Source organism: Temnothorax longispinosus, chromosome 4 (assembly GCF_030848805.1).
Source record: "Temnothorax longispinosus isolate EJ_2023e chromosome 4, Tlon_JGU_v1, whole genome shotgun sequence".
In the NCBI taxonomy this organism is placed as follows: Eukaryota; Metazoa; Arthropoda; class Insecta; order Hymenoptera; family Formicidae; genus Temnothorax; species Temnothorax longispinosus.
In genome coordinates, this window is record NC_092361.1 from 11551742 (window position 1) to 11573406 (window position 21665).

A 21665-nucleotide genomic window follows, 5' to 3' on the forward strand; every position below is an offset into this window, starting at 1 on the left:
TATCTAATAACGGAGAACAAAAAAAAATTACGTACCCACACGCTATCACCTGTGTCATCGTCGACGAGTTACGCACAATATATGTTTAATTATTATTTTAAGGCTTACTCGTCTCTTCCTTTTCTCTCTCTCTCTTTCTCTCTCCCCCCTTTTTCTCTTTTTCTCTCTTTATCTCTCTCTTTCTCTGTCTCCTTCTTTTCCTCTTGTTCATCATCTTTAACTTTGTAATATATCTAATCAGAAAGAGTAAAAAATTACGAACAAACACGCTATCATCATCTTAATCGTAAACGAGTTATGCATAATATAAGTTTAATTATTATTTTAAGGCTTATCTCTCTCTTTTTATCTCTCACTTTTTCTCTCTGTCTTCTCTTTCTTTCTCTCTGCCTTTTTCGACTCTTCAATCCAAACACATGATAATCAGAGGGAGCAAGGTCAGGGCTATATGAGGGATGGTTTAAGATCTGAAATCCTAGGCACCCTAGGCACCTAGCATCCTAGGCATCCACCGTGCACACAATTTGTGATACTTGAGAATCTCCATGACAATAGTACGAGATACGTTCTTTAAGAATGTATTTACCCTGCGCGCGGGAGTTTGAAATGCCTGGGGTATTTGTTTCGTGAAATATGAAATCTCAATTTGCTCTGTTACTTTTTAAAACATCCTTATTCATTTTTCTTGTCTTTTTTCTCTTCCATAAAATATGTAATGTGAAATATGAGAGAGAAAATAATTATACTATAATTAATATAATCTAATATACTAATTAGTTTTTATATATCCTTTAACTTCAACGTGCTAATATGTAATTTATAATAATATCGAAAAAGGATAGCATATTGACTTTGCAAAAATTTAAAATTAGTAGTATCTATTTTTAATTCTTCTTTTTTAATATTTACAACTGTACATAAAATTATAATCAATTATAAGTATTACCATATACATTTTATAAAAATTTAATTATCTATGCATCTAACTTTAATATATTTATATTTCAAGATATTAAAAATTACCTCTTATTAATTTCTACCGCTACTGCAAGTTTTACCTTTTACACTTAATCATCCATTATATCTTGTTCTTTTCGAAGACAATACTGTAATACAGATGAATAATATAATATCCATGCTGTGGTACATTAAAGTAATTAGCAATCATATATATACATATCGTAAAAAACCATATACTAATTTGTCTATAAATACAATAACAAACAAACTTATTTACTTTATTAAATAATATGCTTAACCTCTTCAATAAAAATTTGGCACAAGTAAGGCTCACACAGAAAAATACAGAACATAAGCAGTATAACTTAAGCAGTAAGCGGATCAGTCAATTCTTTCATCTTTTGCCCATGTTTATTCACTCTCCTATTTTCTTCCTCTTTCCTTCTTTCTTAAACTTTCTTTTTTCCTTCCTTCTTTCGTTATTTCACTCTTTTCTTTTTTTTTATCCAAATACTTTAAATCTCATATTATGTCGTAGATCCATCTATGTATAAGATATAACCTTATACAGTATCGTAAAACATTTATATATGTTGTACACAAAACATGTCATAAAAAGTATCATTCTTAAAAAATTAAGAATAATAAAAATTATAAAAAAAGTAAAAACGTTTTATAAAACTTATCTGGAAAATAATCTTGAATACATTCAAAAGGAAAAGAGAAATCTTTGTTGACGTAGCAGTAAATGCTAAAATATTTAAATGTTTAAATGCTTGAATACAATGCATGAAAAATGTAACGTTGTATAACAACATGACTTTTAAATGACTTTATACAAACAAATCTTTTTATTTAAATTGATTTTATGTCTCGCAAATATATAAATACATTTTTAATAATTAATTTAAAGTCTCAAAAAATAAATTTAATAATTAATTGAAAGCTTCAAAAAATGAAAGAGAGAAACTATACATATAACTTATTATATACGAAATTTTTAATATGCCTATTATCTCTTTGATTACAAAGGTAAATTCTCAACTTCTCTCTCTCTCTCTCTCTCTCTCTCTCTCTTTCCTCTTCCCCTCTTTCCCCCTCTCTCTGTCTGTCTTCTACTTTTTCCCTTTCTTGTTCGTCATCTTTAACTTTGTCAAACACATCTAATCACGGAGAAAAAAAATTATGAAGAAACACGCTATCACAATATTAATCGTCGACGAGTTACGCACAATATAAGTTTAACTTATATTTTTATTATTATTTTTATTTTCATTTTAAGGCTTACCTGCCTCTCTTTCTCTCTCTTTTTCTCTCTTTTTTTCTGTCTTCTTCTTTTCCTCTTGTTCATCATTTTTAACTTTATATAATAATATCTAATCACAACGAATAATAAAATTATGAACAAACCACGTTATCATTTTCATCGTAAATGAGTTACGCACAATATAAGTTTAATTATTAGTTTAAGGCTTACCTCTCACTTTTTCTCCCTGTCTCCTTCTCTTTTTTTCTCTTTTTTGACACTTTTCAATTTGCACACACTGTCTGCACTGAGCGCACACGTGCGTATATATGCTGTCTCTTTTCAATATTCTCAAACGTCAGCAGGTTTCAAGATTGCCGGCCATGCATATATTTCTCTCTCTTTATACGTATCTTTATATAACCTTATATAGTAGTAATTTTACTACTGTTGTGTGCACAAAACATTTGTACAGAAAACATATTGTTAGCAACATTTATGAAAACTGTTAATAACTGAAATAGGAAGATAACACAAAGTATCTTATGTAAAATAATAAAATACTAAAAATTATAATAAAAACATTATATAGAATTTATCTAAAACAACCGTTCACAGATGCGCGCTGCGCGCGCGTTATTTAGCTTTTTCAATTTTATACTTTTTATTATAACTTAACTTTAAATACTATTATTTGATTTTTACTACGTTACACTATTATACTCACACGACAATACGCTAACATTCAAACTGTCAAAACACACTCCGCGATGACAGTCCCTCACGGGATGAAGCAAGCTACGGCGCGGCAATCAATCAAGATAACCAATCAGCATCGCGGTAAAAAGGCAACAATTAATTCGACTATCGACTTAACACGCCTTTTTTAAGAGTGGACTAGACACTACAGACGCGCGCTTTGTGCGCGCTATTTAGCTTTAACATTATGCTATTACTATTACACTATTAACCCTTGATACACACAACTGTCAAAATAATGACAGCTGCAAATGAAGTAAGCGCAGCAAGAGAACCAATCGGCATCGCGGAAAAGTGACAACAATACCTACGACATCCCCTTTTTAGAAGAGGAAAATATGAGATATCTCATAAAGTAGTCACTTTTTGATAACTTTACCTTTATACTTTTATATGTAAAATAATGAAAGGAATCGAATAATAATATTAATTTTTATTACATTTGCAATTTTGCAAAATTCAATGCTTCTACAAAATGCAATCAAATTTAATTTTTTTTTTTACAACAATTTCAGACCTGTTTGTTACACTCTGTATAACCAATAAAAAATTCTTATTAATTAAAGTAAAAAATGTGAAGTCTCTAATAATTCTTATTCGAGTTGGTAATTATTTATGCAAATCTCCAAATAACTTCAATAAAATTTTTAATGTAATCTAGCTATTAAATAATAAATTGAGAATTATTTTACTTTTGTTTATCCATCATCTGTAAGTTTACAATGTATGAAATAACTTATATTTCTGTGATTGTCTTTGTATTTTAGATATAAGGCAAATTGATGAAAATGCTTCTATAACAAATAACTAACATTTTTTTGTTTATAAAAAATAACTTGTTTTTTGCAAATTATATCTTTATCATAAATTATTTTTATATAATTATATCAAATATATATAATTAAATATTTTTAATTTGCTACGTATAAATAAATTCATATTTATATATTTAAATATCTCATTAGACGAATATCGATCATCGAACATTTAATTTATTACAGTTAAACATGGCCAGATATCGTCAGACCTGAACGGTTTTTGATCAAACACAACCTCAATTCAACTTATATCTGGACAGATATGGTCAGATGTAATGTATTTTGGATCGCATTCGAGTATAGATATAGACGATATGGTTATATCTAAACAGATACAGTCAGATCTGGACTGTTTCGATGAAATTCAATCACAGATATGGTTCGATCTGAGTAGATATGGTCCGATCTGAGCCGTCGAAGACCAGATTATGCCCCATATATATATGTAGTTATATATAGTTATATATAAACATATATGACCAGATCTGGGCGACATGAGAAGTCATATCTGAGCATGTTTGACCAGATAAAATTTGATCTGCTGAGATATAATTTGATCTAGTCAGATCTAATCTTTTTTTCCCGGGAGAACTTTTGAGATATCCAGAACTTCGAAGAAAACATTAATTTTCCCCAAAAAATTTTTTGAACTTAAAAATTTCTCAATCCAGCTAACAGGATCGACGAGAACTCTTTCAATTTTGCTTTTAACGATATGATTTATAAGGATAATCTTCAGAACTTTTGGGGTGCTACCCAGAACTCCGAGGAAAATATTAATTTCACAGAGCAAAAATTCTTTTGGAATTGTGGCAATCTAATCAGCTCTCTGAGCAGGGAGCTCAGGAAAATATATTACGTATCTTTTCACGAGGTAAAGATGCGAAAAGTGAACAGATTTATTAGATTTCGGGCAATGAAATCGTAGATACTCTAGTGAATTCTCTCACTTTTCGCATTTTCACCTCGTGAAATGATACGTAATAGGCCCCTAGAATCTCACAAGTTTTGACGATAACTATTAAGATTCGAAACGCTAAAACTGACATTAAAACTAACAATATATAGATTTAATATGATATACATATAATTGGATTGATAAGGTTGTATTGCGACGTGTCAGGTTGTATTGAAATGTTTAGGGTGAGGGGTTTGCTTGAGGGAGAGAAGATGGGTGATAATGTATATTGGGTGGATAAGGATGTGATGAACTATGTAGGGACATGTCAGAGTGTGTTTTGAGGGTGTTTTAGGGTGAGGGAGTAGGATGAGTGGTGATATGGATGGGTAAAGGTATGTTAGGTTACGTTGAGACGTGTCGAAATATATTAAGGTGTTTGGAGTGGTTAGGAGGAAGATGGGAGTGGACAAATGAAGGCGTAGCTAAAGGTCAGTTCTTACACTTCTGTGTAAAGGATGCTTGAAGGTATGTGAGGGTGTATGCGAGTATTGAAATTTCGATTTATAAGGGGACAGCAGGACGACAACGATGGTGACGACGTTTCTTAAATCCAAATTACCTGGTTTTAACATACCTGTATATTAAAAATCTCCCATTAACATGCAATGTAGAAAAAAAATAAAAACTGTTGGCGAAAATCCCGTATACGACTCGCCATGCGGATTCGGCATTATGGAGGGCGCTCTCTGTACACAATAGGGAGCGCGGTGTCGCATCTATACTGATGTTCTCATCTCTACTAGTCTCTCGCCATCTTACTGTACCGGTCACACGCGGCCTATGTAACGTTCTTCAGAAAATATATATTGAGTTCTAACACTAAAACTGTTGTATATCACGCGTCACCCCTATCAAAAACACTATTATTATATAATATAATGCCAAGCAATTGATTAAGTCTATTAAAAATTTTATCCGTTTAGCCGTTTTTTGGATATGGCCATCGCGCCTCCACTCAATTTGATGCTTAAGGTATAGAGATACTTTCGATCTTCTTGCCAGTGTCGCAGGCGTTTATACTTTGCGCGAGATACTGTCATGTCTCTTAATTTGAGGCTTCTTCCCACTAGTTTTTATTACTAGTTTTGGATTATAAAATGAAGATTCGTTAATAAATACCAAAGATTTTTTCAATATTAAGTACGTCATTTTTAATTTTCAACTTTGACTTTGTAGACTTAAAAGTAGAAGCCTAAAAAAACTTACGTATAAAATTTTAGTTATATGTAAATCATAATTAAATTTTTTAAAAATTTGCTTGCCATATGGGATCTGTCATTTTGACTCTTTAAATTTTGTCTTTAGATTTTGCGACTTTAAAAACTCTCGTATAGGATTCAGTAAGATATATTTAAAAATTATATGTTATTTATATAAAAATTTATTTATTAAAAATTATATATATCAATTATATATTATTTATTGATAGAATTTATAATGAGACTGTGTATTCAGGAATTGAGAGAGAGAGAGAGAGAGAGAGTAGCTTCTTTTAACACTTATACATTTTCCCTTTTATTTTAACTACATTTAAGAGAATACACATACATAATGTATAATTATTGTGTAATTTGAATAACATTTTTATTATTTTTGTAGATTGCGAAAAATTGATTAGACACATGTTGGTGGTAGAACCAGAGCGACGTTTAAGTATATCTCAAATCTTAGCGCATTCATGGATGGGTGGAGATGGAGTAATAGAATTAGAACCTGGAGGGTATGTAATGTGACTTGAATTATATATTATTTTATATTTTTATAATGTAAATAGTAGTTTTTAAAAGAAAAACAGTTGTTTTTATAAATATAATTAAATTAAAAATTTGACCAAGCATGGAATTATGATTAAACAGTTGTCTGACAGTTGTGAGTTGTCTTAGTTGTCTATAAGTTGTTCATAACAATATAGTCATTATATTAACACATCTTTTAGTTTTAGTCACTAATTGCATAAAATAAACAGTTACTAATATAAAAATTGTTTAATTAACAACAGGAAATAATAATGATGCAGTTAAATTTATTTTTAAATTACAATTGTAAAATATTATACATTTACTTTATGAATAGAATTTTTAAAATGTCTTTATTACACACTCTACTGTATAATTCAATGAGCTACATAATAATGACTATGTTTACACCCAGCGACTTGATCGCGGATTGATCTATGTCGTGATCCAAAGTAGGCCTAGTTATAATAAATATATCGAATAGGGAATCCACCTACGATGACCTTGACCTTGACATATGTTGTCAAGGACATGGTTCTAAGTAACTTTTTTTATAACTTAATCGTCGCTCATTGCTTATTTAAAAGTTATGAACAAAAAAAATTTGTATAAAAAAAATTTGAGAAATACAACGGTTTGTGTCGATACTAAGAGAAATAATTTACTAAAATGTGTGCATAGACAATATACATATAGGTGGGAAAAAGACTATCGCCCCTTTCCCACAAGCAGGGATGGGTAGGGATGGACCTCGCTTCACATGGAAAGTTGAAAACCTGAACCATACAATGATAGACCTCATTTTGCCCTGTAAGCAGAAGTGGGATGTATTTGTACATGTATATGTACTTTCTATACACATATGTATATCAGCAAATTACTTCCTTTAATTGGGATCTGACATTGGTCGCCATGACATCTGGTGGTCGAAAGTGAAAGCACTCAGGGCTCACAGATCTCGTGGCATTGTACAGGCGTCAGACGTGCAGTCGTACTGGCTTTGCGTTGTATTTTTATTAATATGGATGAATTTTTTCCGCGTTGTAAATCTGCGGCAAGAACTAAGTGTTTAGTTCGCGGTTGTGGAAGTAAGGTTGATAGTAATTTAAATGTTCGATTTCATCGCTTTCCCAAGCCCAAAGAGTGCTTTGTACATGTCAAATTATTTTGGCACAATTTAGAGAAAATTGGTCGTTTCAAAGCCTGGAAAAATGTATTGAAGATAAAGAAAGGGATCCCTTATATGAGAATGTGTTCACTCCATTTCAAGAAAGAGGCTTATATACTGCCAGGTAAGTTAATTTTTGACAGGAAAAATCAGTTGAGAATTTGTTTAACCTAAAGCATCGTGAATGTGTAAATGATACATTTTCAATAATAATTAACGGTGAATAATTTGATGATGTTGTTGCAAAAACGAGACGCTTGAAGAAAACTGCTGTGAGAAGTTTGTGAACACAGCTGTAAAGCTCACAACATCACTCCTCATGTTTTGTTCATTTATTCCATATTTAATTATACGTTCTGCTTTTAAACTCTTTCGTCTTCAATAAACTTTCTCTGCGCAGGATTTGCACCAGGTCAATCACAAATATTTTCCATGGATATTAACATTTTAATAACAGACTATAACACAGCATTTGAAGCTCACTAAAACTGAGTCGATCGGCGCCATATTGGTTAAGGCAGGCGTCTCGCTACGTGCTAGTCATGTGACTGTTTGTAGGTTTTCACGTTCAGAAATATATTTCAGGCAATTTTTGCTAAGGGAAAAATAATTTTATGAATTATGGTTGTTATACTTGGGATGGCCGGAGTAACTTATTAACAACACTATACGTAATTGAATACTCGTTCTTTAATCGGACGTTTACTGCTCGCTGTCTCGTGTGTTAATGCTGCCGTCCGTTACTCTAGCAACGCCATCTCACGCTTACTCGCTCACATACATTTTAGGGCTTATACATATATAACATCCTCCCCTTTCTCAGAATAAACGTTTACCTTACAATCTATGTTACAGTTGTGTCTTGACGTACAAAAGTCTTTGGTAATAAGTAATACAATTGCACGTTGCTTGAAACCTACTCCATTATATAATCCTTTAGGTGATTTGGTAACTTTCTGTCTCGTACAGGCCGACTTTGCGTTACATTAAGATCAGCACTTGGTTCTGACTTCGTTGCAACAACAGAGTCATCCTGCGACTCCGATTCGGTTTTTACCTTGACATTTTGCTCCGATATTATTTCAACATCTTCGTCGGATTCGCTAGGCCCTGCACGATTAAATTTCTTGACATGCGCTACATTTCGCTTAAACATTTTTCCATCCGCATTTTTAATCGTTACATTATCACCGGCTCGATCAACTATCTCGTACTTAACGCTTTCATATGCCGGACTTAATTTATCCCGCTTTATCGTTTTTAGTAGAACAGTGTCACCTAATTTCAACTCACTTTCTTTCGCATTGTTTCGTAAATCATATCGCTCTTTACTTTTAAGCTTTTTCCAAGCATCCCTATCTCTAATAGCTCCATCTAGATTATTTCTGATCCCTTGCAATTCTGGCATTTTAGTTTTTATCTTTCGACCGAACATTAGTTCCGCTGGCGAAACCCCTGTCGATGCTTGTGGAGATGAGCGATACATAAGCAGATAGTCTAATATCTCTTGTTTCCAGTCTTTTCGTTCGAGCTGTGCAATTTTTATGCGTTTAAGAAGACTGCGATTTTGTCTTTCGACTTCCCCATTCGCTTGGGGCCAGTACGGCGCTACATGAACAAGTTTAATACCGCACCTAGACGTGTATTCTCTCATTTCTTCGCTCACTAATTGTTTTCCGTTATCAGATATTAATCTATTCGGATAACCATACCTCGCGAATATATGTTTCAATCTATCAATAATTGCTGCTGACGTAATTGATTGCATTATCTCTATTTCATAGAACTTACTGTAATAATTAATAATCACGAAATGAAATCTCCGGAAGGCAAAGGCCCAAGGAGATCCGTCGCTAAACATTCCCATATCCGGCAGCGCGTTTAGTTTCAACGGTGAGATATTAGCTGTCTTTTGCACTATTTGGCAGCTCTTACACGTTTTTACAAAGTTTTCCGCATCTTTATCGATTTCTGCCCACCAAACCTTACTTCTTAGCCTATCCTTCATCGCAACAATACCTGGATGTCCCTCATGCGCTATTGATAATACTCGCTTCTTTAGCTTTTTAGGTACGACAATTCTCGTTCCCCGTAACACAACATTATTGTACACACAAAGTTCGTCTTTAATTGCTTTTATCCGCGTACTGGATAATGACTCCCAGTTTCCTGTCGCAATCGCTTGCCTAACTTCACCTAACCACGAATCTTCGCGCGATTCTACTTCCACTTCTTCGATAGACATTGCTCTCGGCACACTCTCTTTTGCAACCCACGCGATAAACAATTCATCCTCACACTTACTTTTCTCCCCCTCGTTATTACCTATTTTTAATAAACGAGATAACGGATCTGCAATATTACTTTTTCCACTTTCGTATATCACTTTGTATTTGAACATTTGAAGTCTTAGCACCCACCTCTCTATGCGGCTACATGGCTTTGATCTTGGTGCAAATATACATTCTAAGGCTTTATGGTCTGTGACCAATTCAAACTTAATACCAAAAAGCCAATATTTAAATCTTTCACACGCATAGACAAGTGCTAAAGCTTCTTTTTCCGTCTGTGAATATCTTTTCTCATAATCAGTTAAACTTTGACTCGCAAAGCTTATAATTCGCCATTGTCGATCTTGTTCTTGTGCTAAAACACAACCTATGCCTACCGGGCTAGCGTCTGCAACTACTCTAGTTCTCGCATCCGGATTATAAATACCTAGCGTTTCTGCATCCGTCAGCTTATCTTTCAGCGTCTGAAATGCGATTTTCTGTGGTTCACCCCACACGAATGGTTTGCTCTTTCGTGTAAACCTTCTTAAAGGTTCGCTAATTGTCGCCATATATGGAATAAACGCTGCGCAAAAATTGACCAACCCCAGGAAACTTCTGACTTCTTTTGGCGTTTCGGGTTCTCTGAAGTTCTGTACTGACTCAACTTTCGATCACATTAATCGGTAACCTGACCCGTTTACTATAAATCCCATCCTCGTCGCCAATGTTATACTTAGGATGGCCGGGGTAACTTATTAACAACACTATACGTAATTAAATACTCGTTCTTTATTCGGACGTTCACTGCTTGCTCTCTCGTGTGTTAGGGCCAATTTCACCAACCACAGTTAGCTTAACCGACGGTTAAAGTTAGCAGGATTGACCAATAGAAAGCAGGGTGGATTCATTTCTATTGGTCAATCCTGCTAACTTTAACCGTCGGTTAAGCTAACTGTGGTTGGTGAAATTAGCAATGCTGCCGTCCGTTACTCTAGCAACGCCATCTCACGCTTACTCGCTCACATACATTTTAGGGCTTATACATATGTAACAATGGTGTAAAATTTCATACGTGACAAAGTATGTTACTTTTTCCAAATTATGTGATTTTTCTCATTTGACTCCGTTTTGATCAGCTGATCATGCGAGTCGTCGAGAAAGGTTACAAGTGAGAAAAATACTTTTCGATTGAATTTTGACAATTACTGAGAAAGGGTTTCAAAATGCATGACAGGGGTGTCAATCACTATCCATTCGGCTAAGAAAGACAAGTCCCATAACCTGCAACTACAGTGATTAGCCAGCGGCGTTGCCAAGTCTTCCCAACCTCACCTCGACCAAAAAATGTCTGCTCGATTACCGCATTTTCACTAAAATAAACTAAAAAATTAGCAGCGAAATCTCCGGTAAACTATATATTTTATGGTTGCATCGGATTCTTCGAAATCTAATGTACAAAAAGCAATGTTTTTTCTCACTTCATCTAATCGAAAAATGCGAAAATATGTGATTGAAACTGTGATAGAGCCTTCTTTTTCTGGCCGTCTGTATGAAGTAATGCAAAATTTGTGATTTTCGAGATCGATTTTCTAGAGTAAATAGTCGGTAAGGAGCCACAGAAAAAATCGACTGCAAAGCTGATCATATAATTTGATATAAAATCCGAAATCGAAAACTTTATCTAATACATGCCCTGACAAGACGACTACCTTAAGCTCCGCCTTCATGTCAGATCCCAATACTGACACAAACTTGTATATTTCTCAAACTTTTTTTATTCATAACTTTTATTTATAACTCATTCATAACAACTAAATAAGCAATGACCGACGATTAAGTTATAAGGAAATTTACTCAGGGTCATGTCCTTGACAACATATGTCAAAGTCGGTTAAGATCACTGGAGGTTTCTCCCCTTATTTTCATTTTTACCCTTTTTTTATGCTAACTATTCTCTGCTTTAACAAAAAGATCGTTCAATATATTAACGATTCACTGCTTTAAATGACTTTCCTTTGTTCATACATGTACTATTTCCGGTAATTATTTAGAATTTTGAATTTTGATATTTTTTTGCGGCTCTTTTGGTAAACATCTTTGTTGTGACTCCGACAGTGATAATCAATCGGGGGAGCCCAAATAATATGTACCCTACCTATTTTTTAACCTATTTTTTAATCTATTTTTTCCGACGTGGCTTTCCCGATCTTTTGATGTTGTAAATATGTATAATAGTGGCTCTTATATAAAAGAATCGATTTTGGTCCTGAAAAAGATCGGTAGTAATTCGTGAATCATGTCTATTTCAGTGTCAAGCAGTTTGTGTCAACATTAAAGGAAGTAATTCGTTGATATGTGTACTTTCAAGTAAAAGAAAATTGAACGTTTGCGTAGTAAGTTGAACGAAACGTAAAAAAATGGATAAAAAAATAGGGTATACATATTTTTCGGGCTTCTCCGATTGATTATCACTGTCAAAGTCACAACAAAGATTTTTACCAAGAGAGCCGCAAAAAATATCAAAATTCGGAAAAGGTCCTATTCTGAATAATTACCTTATTTCCACATACATATTAGTCGTTTGCGTCTTTTAATACTCAAAATAACTGCTATATTTTTCAAACTTTTTTTGTTTATAACTTTTAAATAAGCAATGAGCGACGATTAATTTATAAGGAAAAGTTACTTAGAGTCATGTCCTTGACAACATATGTCAAGGTCAAGGTCATTGGAGGTGGGTCCCTTGTTAAGTATATTTACTCTTAATTAACCGTTTACATCGAAAGAGATTTATTCGGGATCGCCATGAATTTATCGGTTTAACGGCAAGCGTTTCTGCGTTCTGTGTACAAATCACATATTGTAGAACTTTTTGGAATGGATTTTGATCAAAATTGTTGTTATTTTCAAAATTTCTATTTAGGAAAACAGAATAATTCCGATCAAAATACATTTTGAAAAGTTTCATAATATGTGCCCAGAAGCCACGAATTCATCGATTTAATCTTATCTAATTTGACAGCTCATCTGAAATTGCAGCAAATCCGAACAAGCAAATAAATCTTTTAGATCGCGTCGCGCGTTTACACCGCAAATGATAACGTCCTATTTCAGGTCAGGTTATTAAAATACGAAGCCAGATTCCGTCGCCTGTCAAGTGTTTACAGTAGGCGGCCTAAATAATTTAGGTCGAACTTGAGGTATATACCGCGGCCTAAATTCAGGGTCTAAATGTAGTTAATGGCTACGTTTACACCCAGCGACCTGATCGCGGCCTGACCTATATTGTGACCCGAAGTAGGTCTAGTCATCATTTGTTTACACCGAAAGAAACCTAAAAATTGACGGGATCGTATTTGGGATCGCCCTGAATTGCAGCGAATCCGAACAAGCAAATGAAGCTTTTAGGACGCGTCGCGCTTGATCGCGCGTTTACATCGCAAATGATAACGGCCGATTTCAGGTCGGGTCTCTAAAATACGCGGCCTGATCTGAAGCCAGGTCCGGTCGTCTATCAACTGTTTACAGCAGGCGGGCTAAATAATTTAGGTCGAATTTGAGGTACAGGCCGCGGCCTAATTTCAGGGTGTAAACATAGCCAATATCCGAGAAATAACATCTCAGAATGTACAAATTTGTTAATTTTGATTCAAATCATCCACTACAAGAAATAAAACGGAAATCAAATTGCTAAGTTAGCTAGAATTTATTTAATTATTCTTCTTTTTTTGTTGTTTTTGAAAAAGCGCTTTTCACAGCGGAAAATATCATTACATTTAAAAGAAATTTATTATCTGTGCATATTAAGGGGACTAGGAAGAGTTGAAAAATGCCGAAATTGGCTCGTGTTTAATTGTTTATAACAAGGCCGCGAATGAACATAAAACTTTTTTATTGTTAAGGGTATTAATTATAACATTATAAAATGAGAAAATTCATTAAAAGCCATTCCCAGATTAATAATAACGGCGTCCCAATATAATAAAGAAAACTGTCGAATCCAGCACGGTTTTACCACGATTCCGGTCGAACGGATAAAGGTTTTGGTAAATTTCAGGAATATTTCTTCTCCTTAGGCTTCTCTCTATTGATTATACCTAAAAAATTAAAAATAGAAATAAAATTAACAAAATGGAGTCCAGAAAACAAAATTTTTTCCCAAATTTTTTGTTTTCTGGACGCCATTTTGTTAATTTTATTTCTATTTTTAATTTTTTAGGTATAATCAATAGAGGGAAGCCTAAGGAGAAGAAATATTCTTGAAATTTGCCAAAACCTTTATCCGTTCGACCGGAATCGTTGTAAAACCGTGAATGCGACAGTTTTCTTTATTATATTGGGACGCCGTTATTATTGATCTGGGAATGGCTTTTAATAAATTTTCTCATTTTATAATGTTATAATTAATACCCTTAAGGTGATCCTAAAGCCGTGATTCTAGCTGGTTTTTTTCGGTTTTTTTCTTAGCACTAATCTTTTAATTGGCTTTATAGAAATGCAAAATTCTTGTCTAGAATTAAAGTACGCATCAAAATCTAGGTCATGGTGGTCGAATTTATATGTGGTGGTCGTCACGTATAACCAAAAATATTAATTTTTTTCGTTTTTAATATAAATTCGACCACCATGACCTAGATTTTGATGCGTGCTTTAATTCTAGACAAGAATTTTGCATTTCTATAAAGCCAATTAAAAGATTAGTGCTAAGAAAAAAACTGAAAAAAACCGGTTAGGATCACGGCTTTAGGATCACCTTAAGGGGATCCTAAAGCCGTCTGTAATACCGGCTTTTTTTCTTAGCACTAATCTTTTAATTGACTTTATAGAAATGCAAAATTCTTGTCTAGAATTAAAGTACGCATCAAAATCTAGGTCATGGTGGTCAAATTTATATCGAAAACGAAAAAAAATTAATATTTTTGTTAATTTTTGGTATACGTGACGACAATATTTGCTTTGTACAAAAATTCCACGATAAATATCCACAAAATTAGACCGGCATGACCTAGGAACAACATTTAAGAACAATATCGTGCAATTAGATCTAAGATTGAAAACCTAGAAAAAAAGATTACTTTATATAACTTTTATATGTGCAAAAGCACATTCAGGTTGACAGGATAAGCAATATTGCGTGTGGCAAGAGATGGCGCAGTAATCGAACAAAGACAGATGCCTCTCGTTAGACAAGGACAGATATAGATATATGACAAGAAAACAGAATTAGAAATGTTGACATTACCGACGTCGAGGAAGTTCAGCCTTCACTTTAGGATCCCCTTAACAATAAAAGTTTTATGTTCATTCGCGGCCTTGTTATAAACAATTAAACACGAGCCAATTTCTGCATTTTCAACCCTTTCTAGTCCTCTTAAGTGTACTCTTTTAACATTTTTAAAGCATATTGCAGTATTATTGCATTTATTTTTGTTGTATGATTATGGAACATATAAAATGTAAAACTATATTTATACATATATACATATATACACATACAATATTTTAAAGCTATGTACGGAGTGTTCAAAAAAGGTGGTACCAAATTTTAGAAACATGTAATAATTGTGTAAACAAACTAAAAAGTCTTAATAAACAGTACTTTCAAAACAAATTTAGGTAAAAGTTTACAATAACTTACACAGCTCGGATTACTTTGACCTTGACATATGTTGTCAAGGACATAATACTGAGTAACTTTTCCTTATAACTTAATCGGCGGTCGCTTTTTATTAAAAAGTTATTAACAAAAGAAGATTGGAGACCTCACCGATTTCAATGACCTTGATATATGTTGTCAAGGTCATGACCCCGAGTGACCTTCAGAAGGTTTTAGCCGTTGCTCGTTATTCGTTAAAAAGTTATTAACAAAAAAAGTTTGGAAAATACGTAGGTTAGATGACGCGCTTTACAAGTATTTAACTGTTTAAAGCGCGTCACTAATCTACATAGGTTAGATGACGCGCTTTAACAGTATTTAATTGTTTAAAGCGCGTCAACTAACCCATGCGAAAACTATTTCAGGGCTACCGTACCTCCCCCGAAAGCAGGGGGGGGGTGTGGTTGAACCTCGGTTCGCGTGAAAAGTGTATGCGTGAACTATTTCAGAGCTACCGCACCTCCCCCGAAAGCAGGGGGGGTGTGGGTGAACCTCGGTTCGCGTGAAAAGTGTATGCGTGAACTATTTCGACATATATATTAGTCATTTATGCCTTCCAATACTCAAAATAGCTGCTATATTTTTCAAACTTTTTTTGTTTATAACTTTTTAATAAGCAGCGACCGCCGACTAAGTTATAAGGAAAAGTTACTCAGTATTATGTCCTTGACAACATATGTCAAGGTCAAAGTAATCCGAGCTGTGTAAGTTATTGTAAACTTTTACCCAAATTTATTTTTTATTTTAAAGCATTCAATGTATTCTCTTTATTTTACGAGTACGCATTGTATAACATATTTACACGCGATCGCTCGTACACTCGTCCTTCACCAACTTCTAAGGTCGACAATTTATGAACATAGTCGGCGTGTTTGTGGACAGTTTTCAATTCTCTGTGTTAATTCATTCACGAACGCCAGCGAATAATCATCTATCAAGAGACACGCTAGTGTCTCGCGCCAAGTGTACGCGCAGCGAGACATAGACCGTGTATCTATACGTAAGCCGGCGATTATCCGAGATTAAATATTAGTAACGACTCAACCGTTCAGATTGTGAGTTAGCGGTAGCTTGGGTTTGAACTACATAATAAAAATGTTTTTATTTTTTCCCTACGTACCTTATGAGCGGAGATATATTGCGACGCAAAGCCCGAATCTGAAAATTTACATTTAAGAAACTTCCTCATTATTGTTGTTACGTCCAACCCCAGGATTAGGATAAAAAAACTGGGAAGCGAAGGATAGGCTAACCAGAGGGGTAGAGGTAAGGAAGGACGCAAGCAGATACTCTGTTGCTCGCAGGTACACGCTCTGAGGCGCGTGGCGCGAGCCGAACGCACTTTCAATGACTCAGGATGGGTCAACGTCCGTAAGGACGCTAGGACGCCTTCCATGAGCGGTACGATCGTCGGTTCTGTTTTGAGTCAGAGAATTTAATCTCTTTAACTCAGGATCGGACCTTGTGCGATTTCGAGAGCGGTGAAGGGATGAAGGCGAGGTTTTATTAAAAATGAATAAACATTGAGTTTAATCTTAAAAATAAATAAAACATTTATTACAAATTAAAATAGAATGTATGTGTAACGTGTATTCTTCGCGGGTGTTATATGAGTTCAGAGGTGATCGGGCAAGATTTTCGAGGGGAGACCTATTTTGAAATTGACATTCTGCCCGCTATTATTACAATTGAGATTAAAAATGGAATTACATAAATTTTCAGCTAAATGTGCGTGTGGTGTGTATGTGTGTTATACTAAATTAAATTATAAATAGGAAAAATATAATGATCAAATAATAAATTAATTAAAGGATAATATAATTATAATGTTACATTTATGGTAATCTTAGTCGATTGTTATCGGGTCTGAATTGATTACCTCCTCGAGGTTGACGGTGGGTCGGTGGAACATACTGCAGAAGAGGTTGACGGGGATTAGGTAGGGATATTCGTGGTTAGAGGGATAAAGACGGGAATAGAGTGGTGAGGATTCGCCCTGAGGATGAGTGAGCGGGGTTCGACTATGTCAAACTCGCCAGGACCGATGGTAGGAGTTCCTTCAGGAATTGTGGATCCGTATAGCGTGGGAAATAAGCGGGTATATTCGCGAAGTAGTGTGGGCGTTGAGGACTCTCTTTGAGAATCTCTACGCTTGAGGTAGTGGACAGCGCTGGAGATGGTTCTCTGGGGAGTTCCTCGAAAGGAACAGAAGAACAGGATCTTTCGTATGCGGGACTTAAGGGAGCGGAAGGTGTGGGAGATGGTGAATTGGGAAGTTCCCCGGGACGAACCGGAGAATACGAGGGTTCGAAAGCAGGTGAGGAATCGGGGGTGTCGGGAACCACGCGATAAGGAAGGAGACGAGAAAGCGGCGAGGGAGGCAATTGAGGAGGTGGCGAAGGTGGCCCCTCCGGCTGAGCAGGTGGAAGAGATGGAGTCGCGGAGGATCGAAGTTTTCCCGTGACGGAGAAACTCTAATACTTGCTCTTTCAAAAGTCTTTGCGTCCGCCTGTTTCGATCATTTCTCGCGGATCTGACGACTGCTCGAAAACTTCGACGTCGAACAGGTGGTACTCGCGGATCCACTGAAAGTACCGAGGTTACAACGGGTTGAAGGGATGTTGGTGGTCGATCTTTCTCGGATCCGTTTAAACGATCTTTTACAATGCGTTATTTATATTTAATAGTTTATAGAAATCGCCACGAATTTAGGTGGTGACAGCGAGTGCACTATTGTTTGAATCCGAGATAGCGGAAGGATTTACTTGTTCTCGTGATTTGCCGCGAATTCGGATGGCGACAGTGATCACACTATCATCCGAATCCGAGATAGCGGGAAATAATCGCCACGAATTCGGATGCTGACAGTGATCACGCTATCGTCCGAATCCGAGATGGCGGAAGGGAATAAATTGCCACGTATCAGTATTACCAATCCCCGTGGATTCGAAAGTTTAATCGACTACTGATAAAATAATAAAAAAACAAGAAGTAGAGAAAAAGGGAAACAACCCGGAAAAAGAGAAAAGAAAAATGCGGGACTTACTACTTGATGAATTTTTGAATGTCTGAGCTCTATAGATCGGAGCGGGCTCCTTCTCGAAATGGATGTAGCTGGATGAATCAGAGCGATTGATATAGCTGCTGGATCTCGTGCACAGACTCTAAATACGAAATCGTGACTCAAAACGGAAGAGATTACGATTATAGTACCGAACTGAAGGAAGAGACCGAAGCTCGAGAGCGAGTGCCGCAATGTCGGGATTTATATAGGAAAGTTCAAGGGATGGAAGGGATGGATTTGTTGTGGAATGCGTCTGATTTTCGTTTCGAGGATTTCTGGTTGGATGTTTCTCACCCAGGAGGTGGATTTTGAATTTTTTCCTAACTATAATTCGTGCGTTAGGTAGTAGGCATGGCTATCGATTTTTAAGACTAATGAATAGGTAACCAAGCCCCCACTGTCTTATTGAGGGTACAACCTATCGTTTCTTCCAGTGATTTATCTTATTTTCTGATTATTTCTGATTAGGGTTCTGAGTTTATTTTGCGACCTTATTTTTTGTGTTAACAGACAACGCATAGTCCTATTTAATTTCTGTTACATGCTTATAACGGTTACAATATTTTCAGAAACGCACGTCCCAGATTCTGTTTTGATCTGTCGAGACGCCACGTTCAATATAATAAAATTTTTTGTTAAGCTTTTCTTGAATTTAAGCCCTCCTTGGCACGCCGTGTAGCCAGGTTTATCGTCATAGTCTAGACAAAGTTGACAAAAACGCAATTACGTATGCCCCGTCTGTTGATAATTCGTCATCAGGAAGATCGCTTTTAATCACGTAAGCAAATAGGTATTTTGATTATATCTCTACTATTATATAAAGGAAAAATTTGTTTGTACCATTGTTCAGAGTAATCTTAGAAACTACTGAATCGATTTCAAAAATTTTTACACTAGTGGATAGCTTATATCTTCCTGAGTAACATAGGCTATGTGCCATTGTGCTACAACCCAATTTGAAAAAAGAGAAATTTGGGATATCTAAAATTTTGAATTCTTTAAAAGAGTTGTACTTAATGACTTTTCCTGTTCAGATTTTCCTAAATCTTAAAGTATTATATATGAAATAGGGGTAGAAAAACTGAGGAATATAATAGAATTCAAAAAATTACTAATAATAAAGGAGTTACCGATTTATGTGTAAAAAAATCTATGTGATTGCTCTGATTTCCGCAAATTTTGAGATATCGAGCTAATTTTTTTTTAATGGATAGAGTATCATTAAAGGTAGGTTGGTATTGAATTTGGCGAGAATCGGTGAAAGGGTTGCCGATTTTTGCCCAAAAAGTGTATAAGTTTATGACGACGACGAGTCCTCTCGGTCTCGCCCGTCGAGGAGGAGCGCGCCGTCAATTACTCGAAATTACCAAAAATCTATTTCTGCAAGCTGGAATTGTTCAAGGCTGTTAGTCACGTATGGTAGCTCGACTAGGTATAATTTCTGAAGCTCGGTATGGGCGCCAGGTGCGATGACTCGCACCACGTTACGCAAAATCTAACCAGCTCATTCTCTTAGGCGTGAATTCTGTAGGCGATCGCTGTACGATCTCGGAGAGGAGGAGAGGGAGTGCAGCGCAATCAACACACACATGAAATAAACCAGAATAGATAGTATATTTAAACAAGAAGCATAGGAAATGAAAACAACATAATTGATCGAATAGTGAATCTCAATGATAGGACCGATAACGGTCGCAACGCGTCCCGCCACGAATGCCGCGGGAACGGCAAAACGTCTAGGTACGACTAATTAAGGCGAATGATAGCGATACAACGACTAGTTGACGCGAATGATATGCGAATGATACAACGACGAATTAACGCGAGTGATAAGGTACATTGACGCGGATGATATAACAAGATACACTAACGCGAGACAAGATACATTAACGCGAGACAAGATACATTAACGCGAGACAAGATACATTAACGCGAAACAATATACATTAACGCGAGAGATAAGGATACATTAACGCGAATGATAATAATGCGAAAGGTAGCTTGCCTTTATGCAAACCTACCTCGCTTCCAATGACCTCGCGAAGGGCATCCGCAATCACGCCCGATACCTCGCGAGGCCCGCAAAATCCAACGCAAAAGATGCCCCGCACGCCACGACGCGATCACGTGGAGCCCACCCTACGGCCCCACGACGATACGGTGTCTGGCCCGTGCGAAGGATTCTCCGCCAATAACGACCCGGTCACGCGAAGCGCATTTTGTTGTTTCGCAATAATCTCGAGTCTAATTCAAATCTCCCGACTAATTACGCGGTGCTCGTTCCAATCACGCGTTGCTCTAAGCGCGCGGTGACTCTAATTACGCGGTATTCTACGCTCGCGTAGACTCCAATTACGCGTTATTCTAAGCGCTCGTTGACTGTCGGCGGCCGCGAGCGCGAGTCCCCGAGACGGGCAATTGCGTTTCACTTACTCGACCGGGCCCTCCCGTAGTATTTCTCTCGGCACTACTGAGCGGATTTCACAATACTCGCGGCACAACGCGACTCCCGGGAGGGTCTCGGCGTCGAGACGGTCTTACTTGATTATAATACGGTGCACTTGAGCAGTGGCCTTACAGTCTTTGCGTTCCTCGGCAGCCGGGAGTCCGTATTGCAAGCGGATGGGTGGCACCTCTCGTCTCGCAAGCTCGCACGACAGTGCCGCTCTTCTGGCCCGGCGGGACCACGCTGGCCCCGCGTGCCTGCGCGCCGGGGTTGTAATCCCTGTCTCGACTGCGACGCCCTATGCGAGCGTAGCGCCCGACTTGGGCGTCCCTTACGTCTTCCTTCACCCGCTGGCGGTGGATTTAAAATCCGCTTAGAGCCCAGCTGACCAGGTCGCGACTCTAGGATCGGTTATTTGACGGCCAGGCTGGTCGGGCCGTGGCTCGTCGACCGGTGGCAGCATCCCGAGAGTGGTTCTATTCCTCAACGGGGGGACCTTTGTCGGGGCGTCCCCCTTCCCGGATCCTTCGTGCTCGGGCTGTCATCCTGCGTTACGGGCTGAGCGGTCGCCTTGCGAG

General features: G+C 36.5%; 1 protein-coding gene across 5 annotated transcripts in view; it reads left to right on the forward strand.

Moving 5' to 3' along the window:
- The window catches only part of LOC139812158 (serine/threonine-protein kinase SIK3), a 245452-nt gene that overhangs the window by 98674 nt on the left and 125113 nt on the right, over positions 1–21665 (forward strand). For all 5 annotated transcript variants that reach the window (XM_071776791.1, XM_071776792.1, XM_071776793.1 and 2 more), the window contains one exon: positions 6344–6464. In XM_071776791.1, the coding sequence (XP_071632892.1) occupies positions 6344–6464 (121 nt within the window). The remainder of the gene's footprint in view (positions 1–6343; positions 6465–21665) is intronic.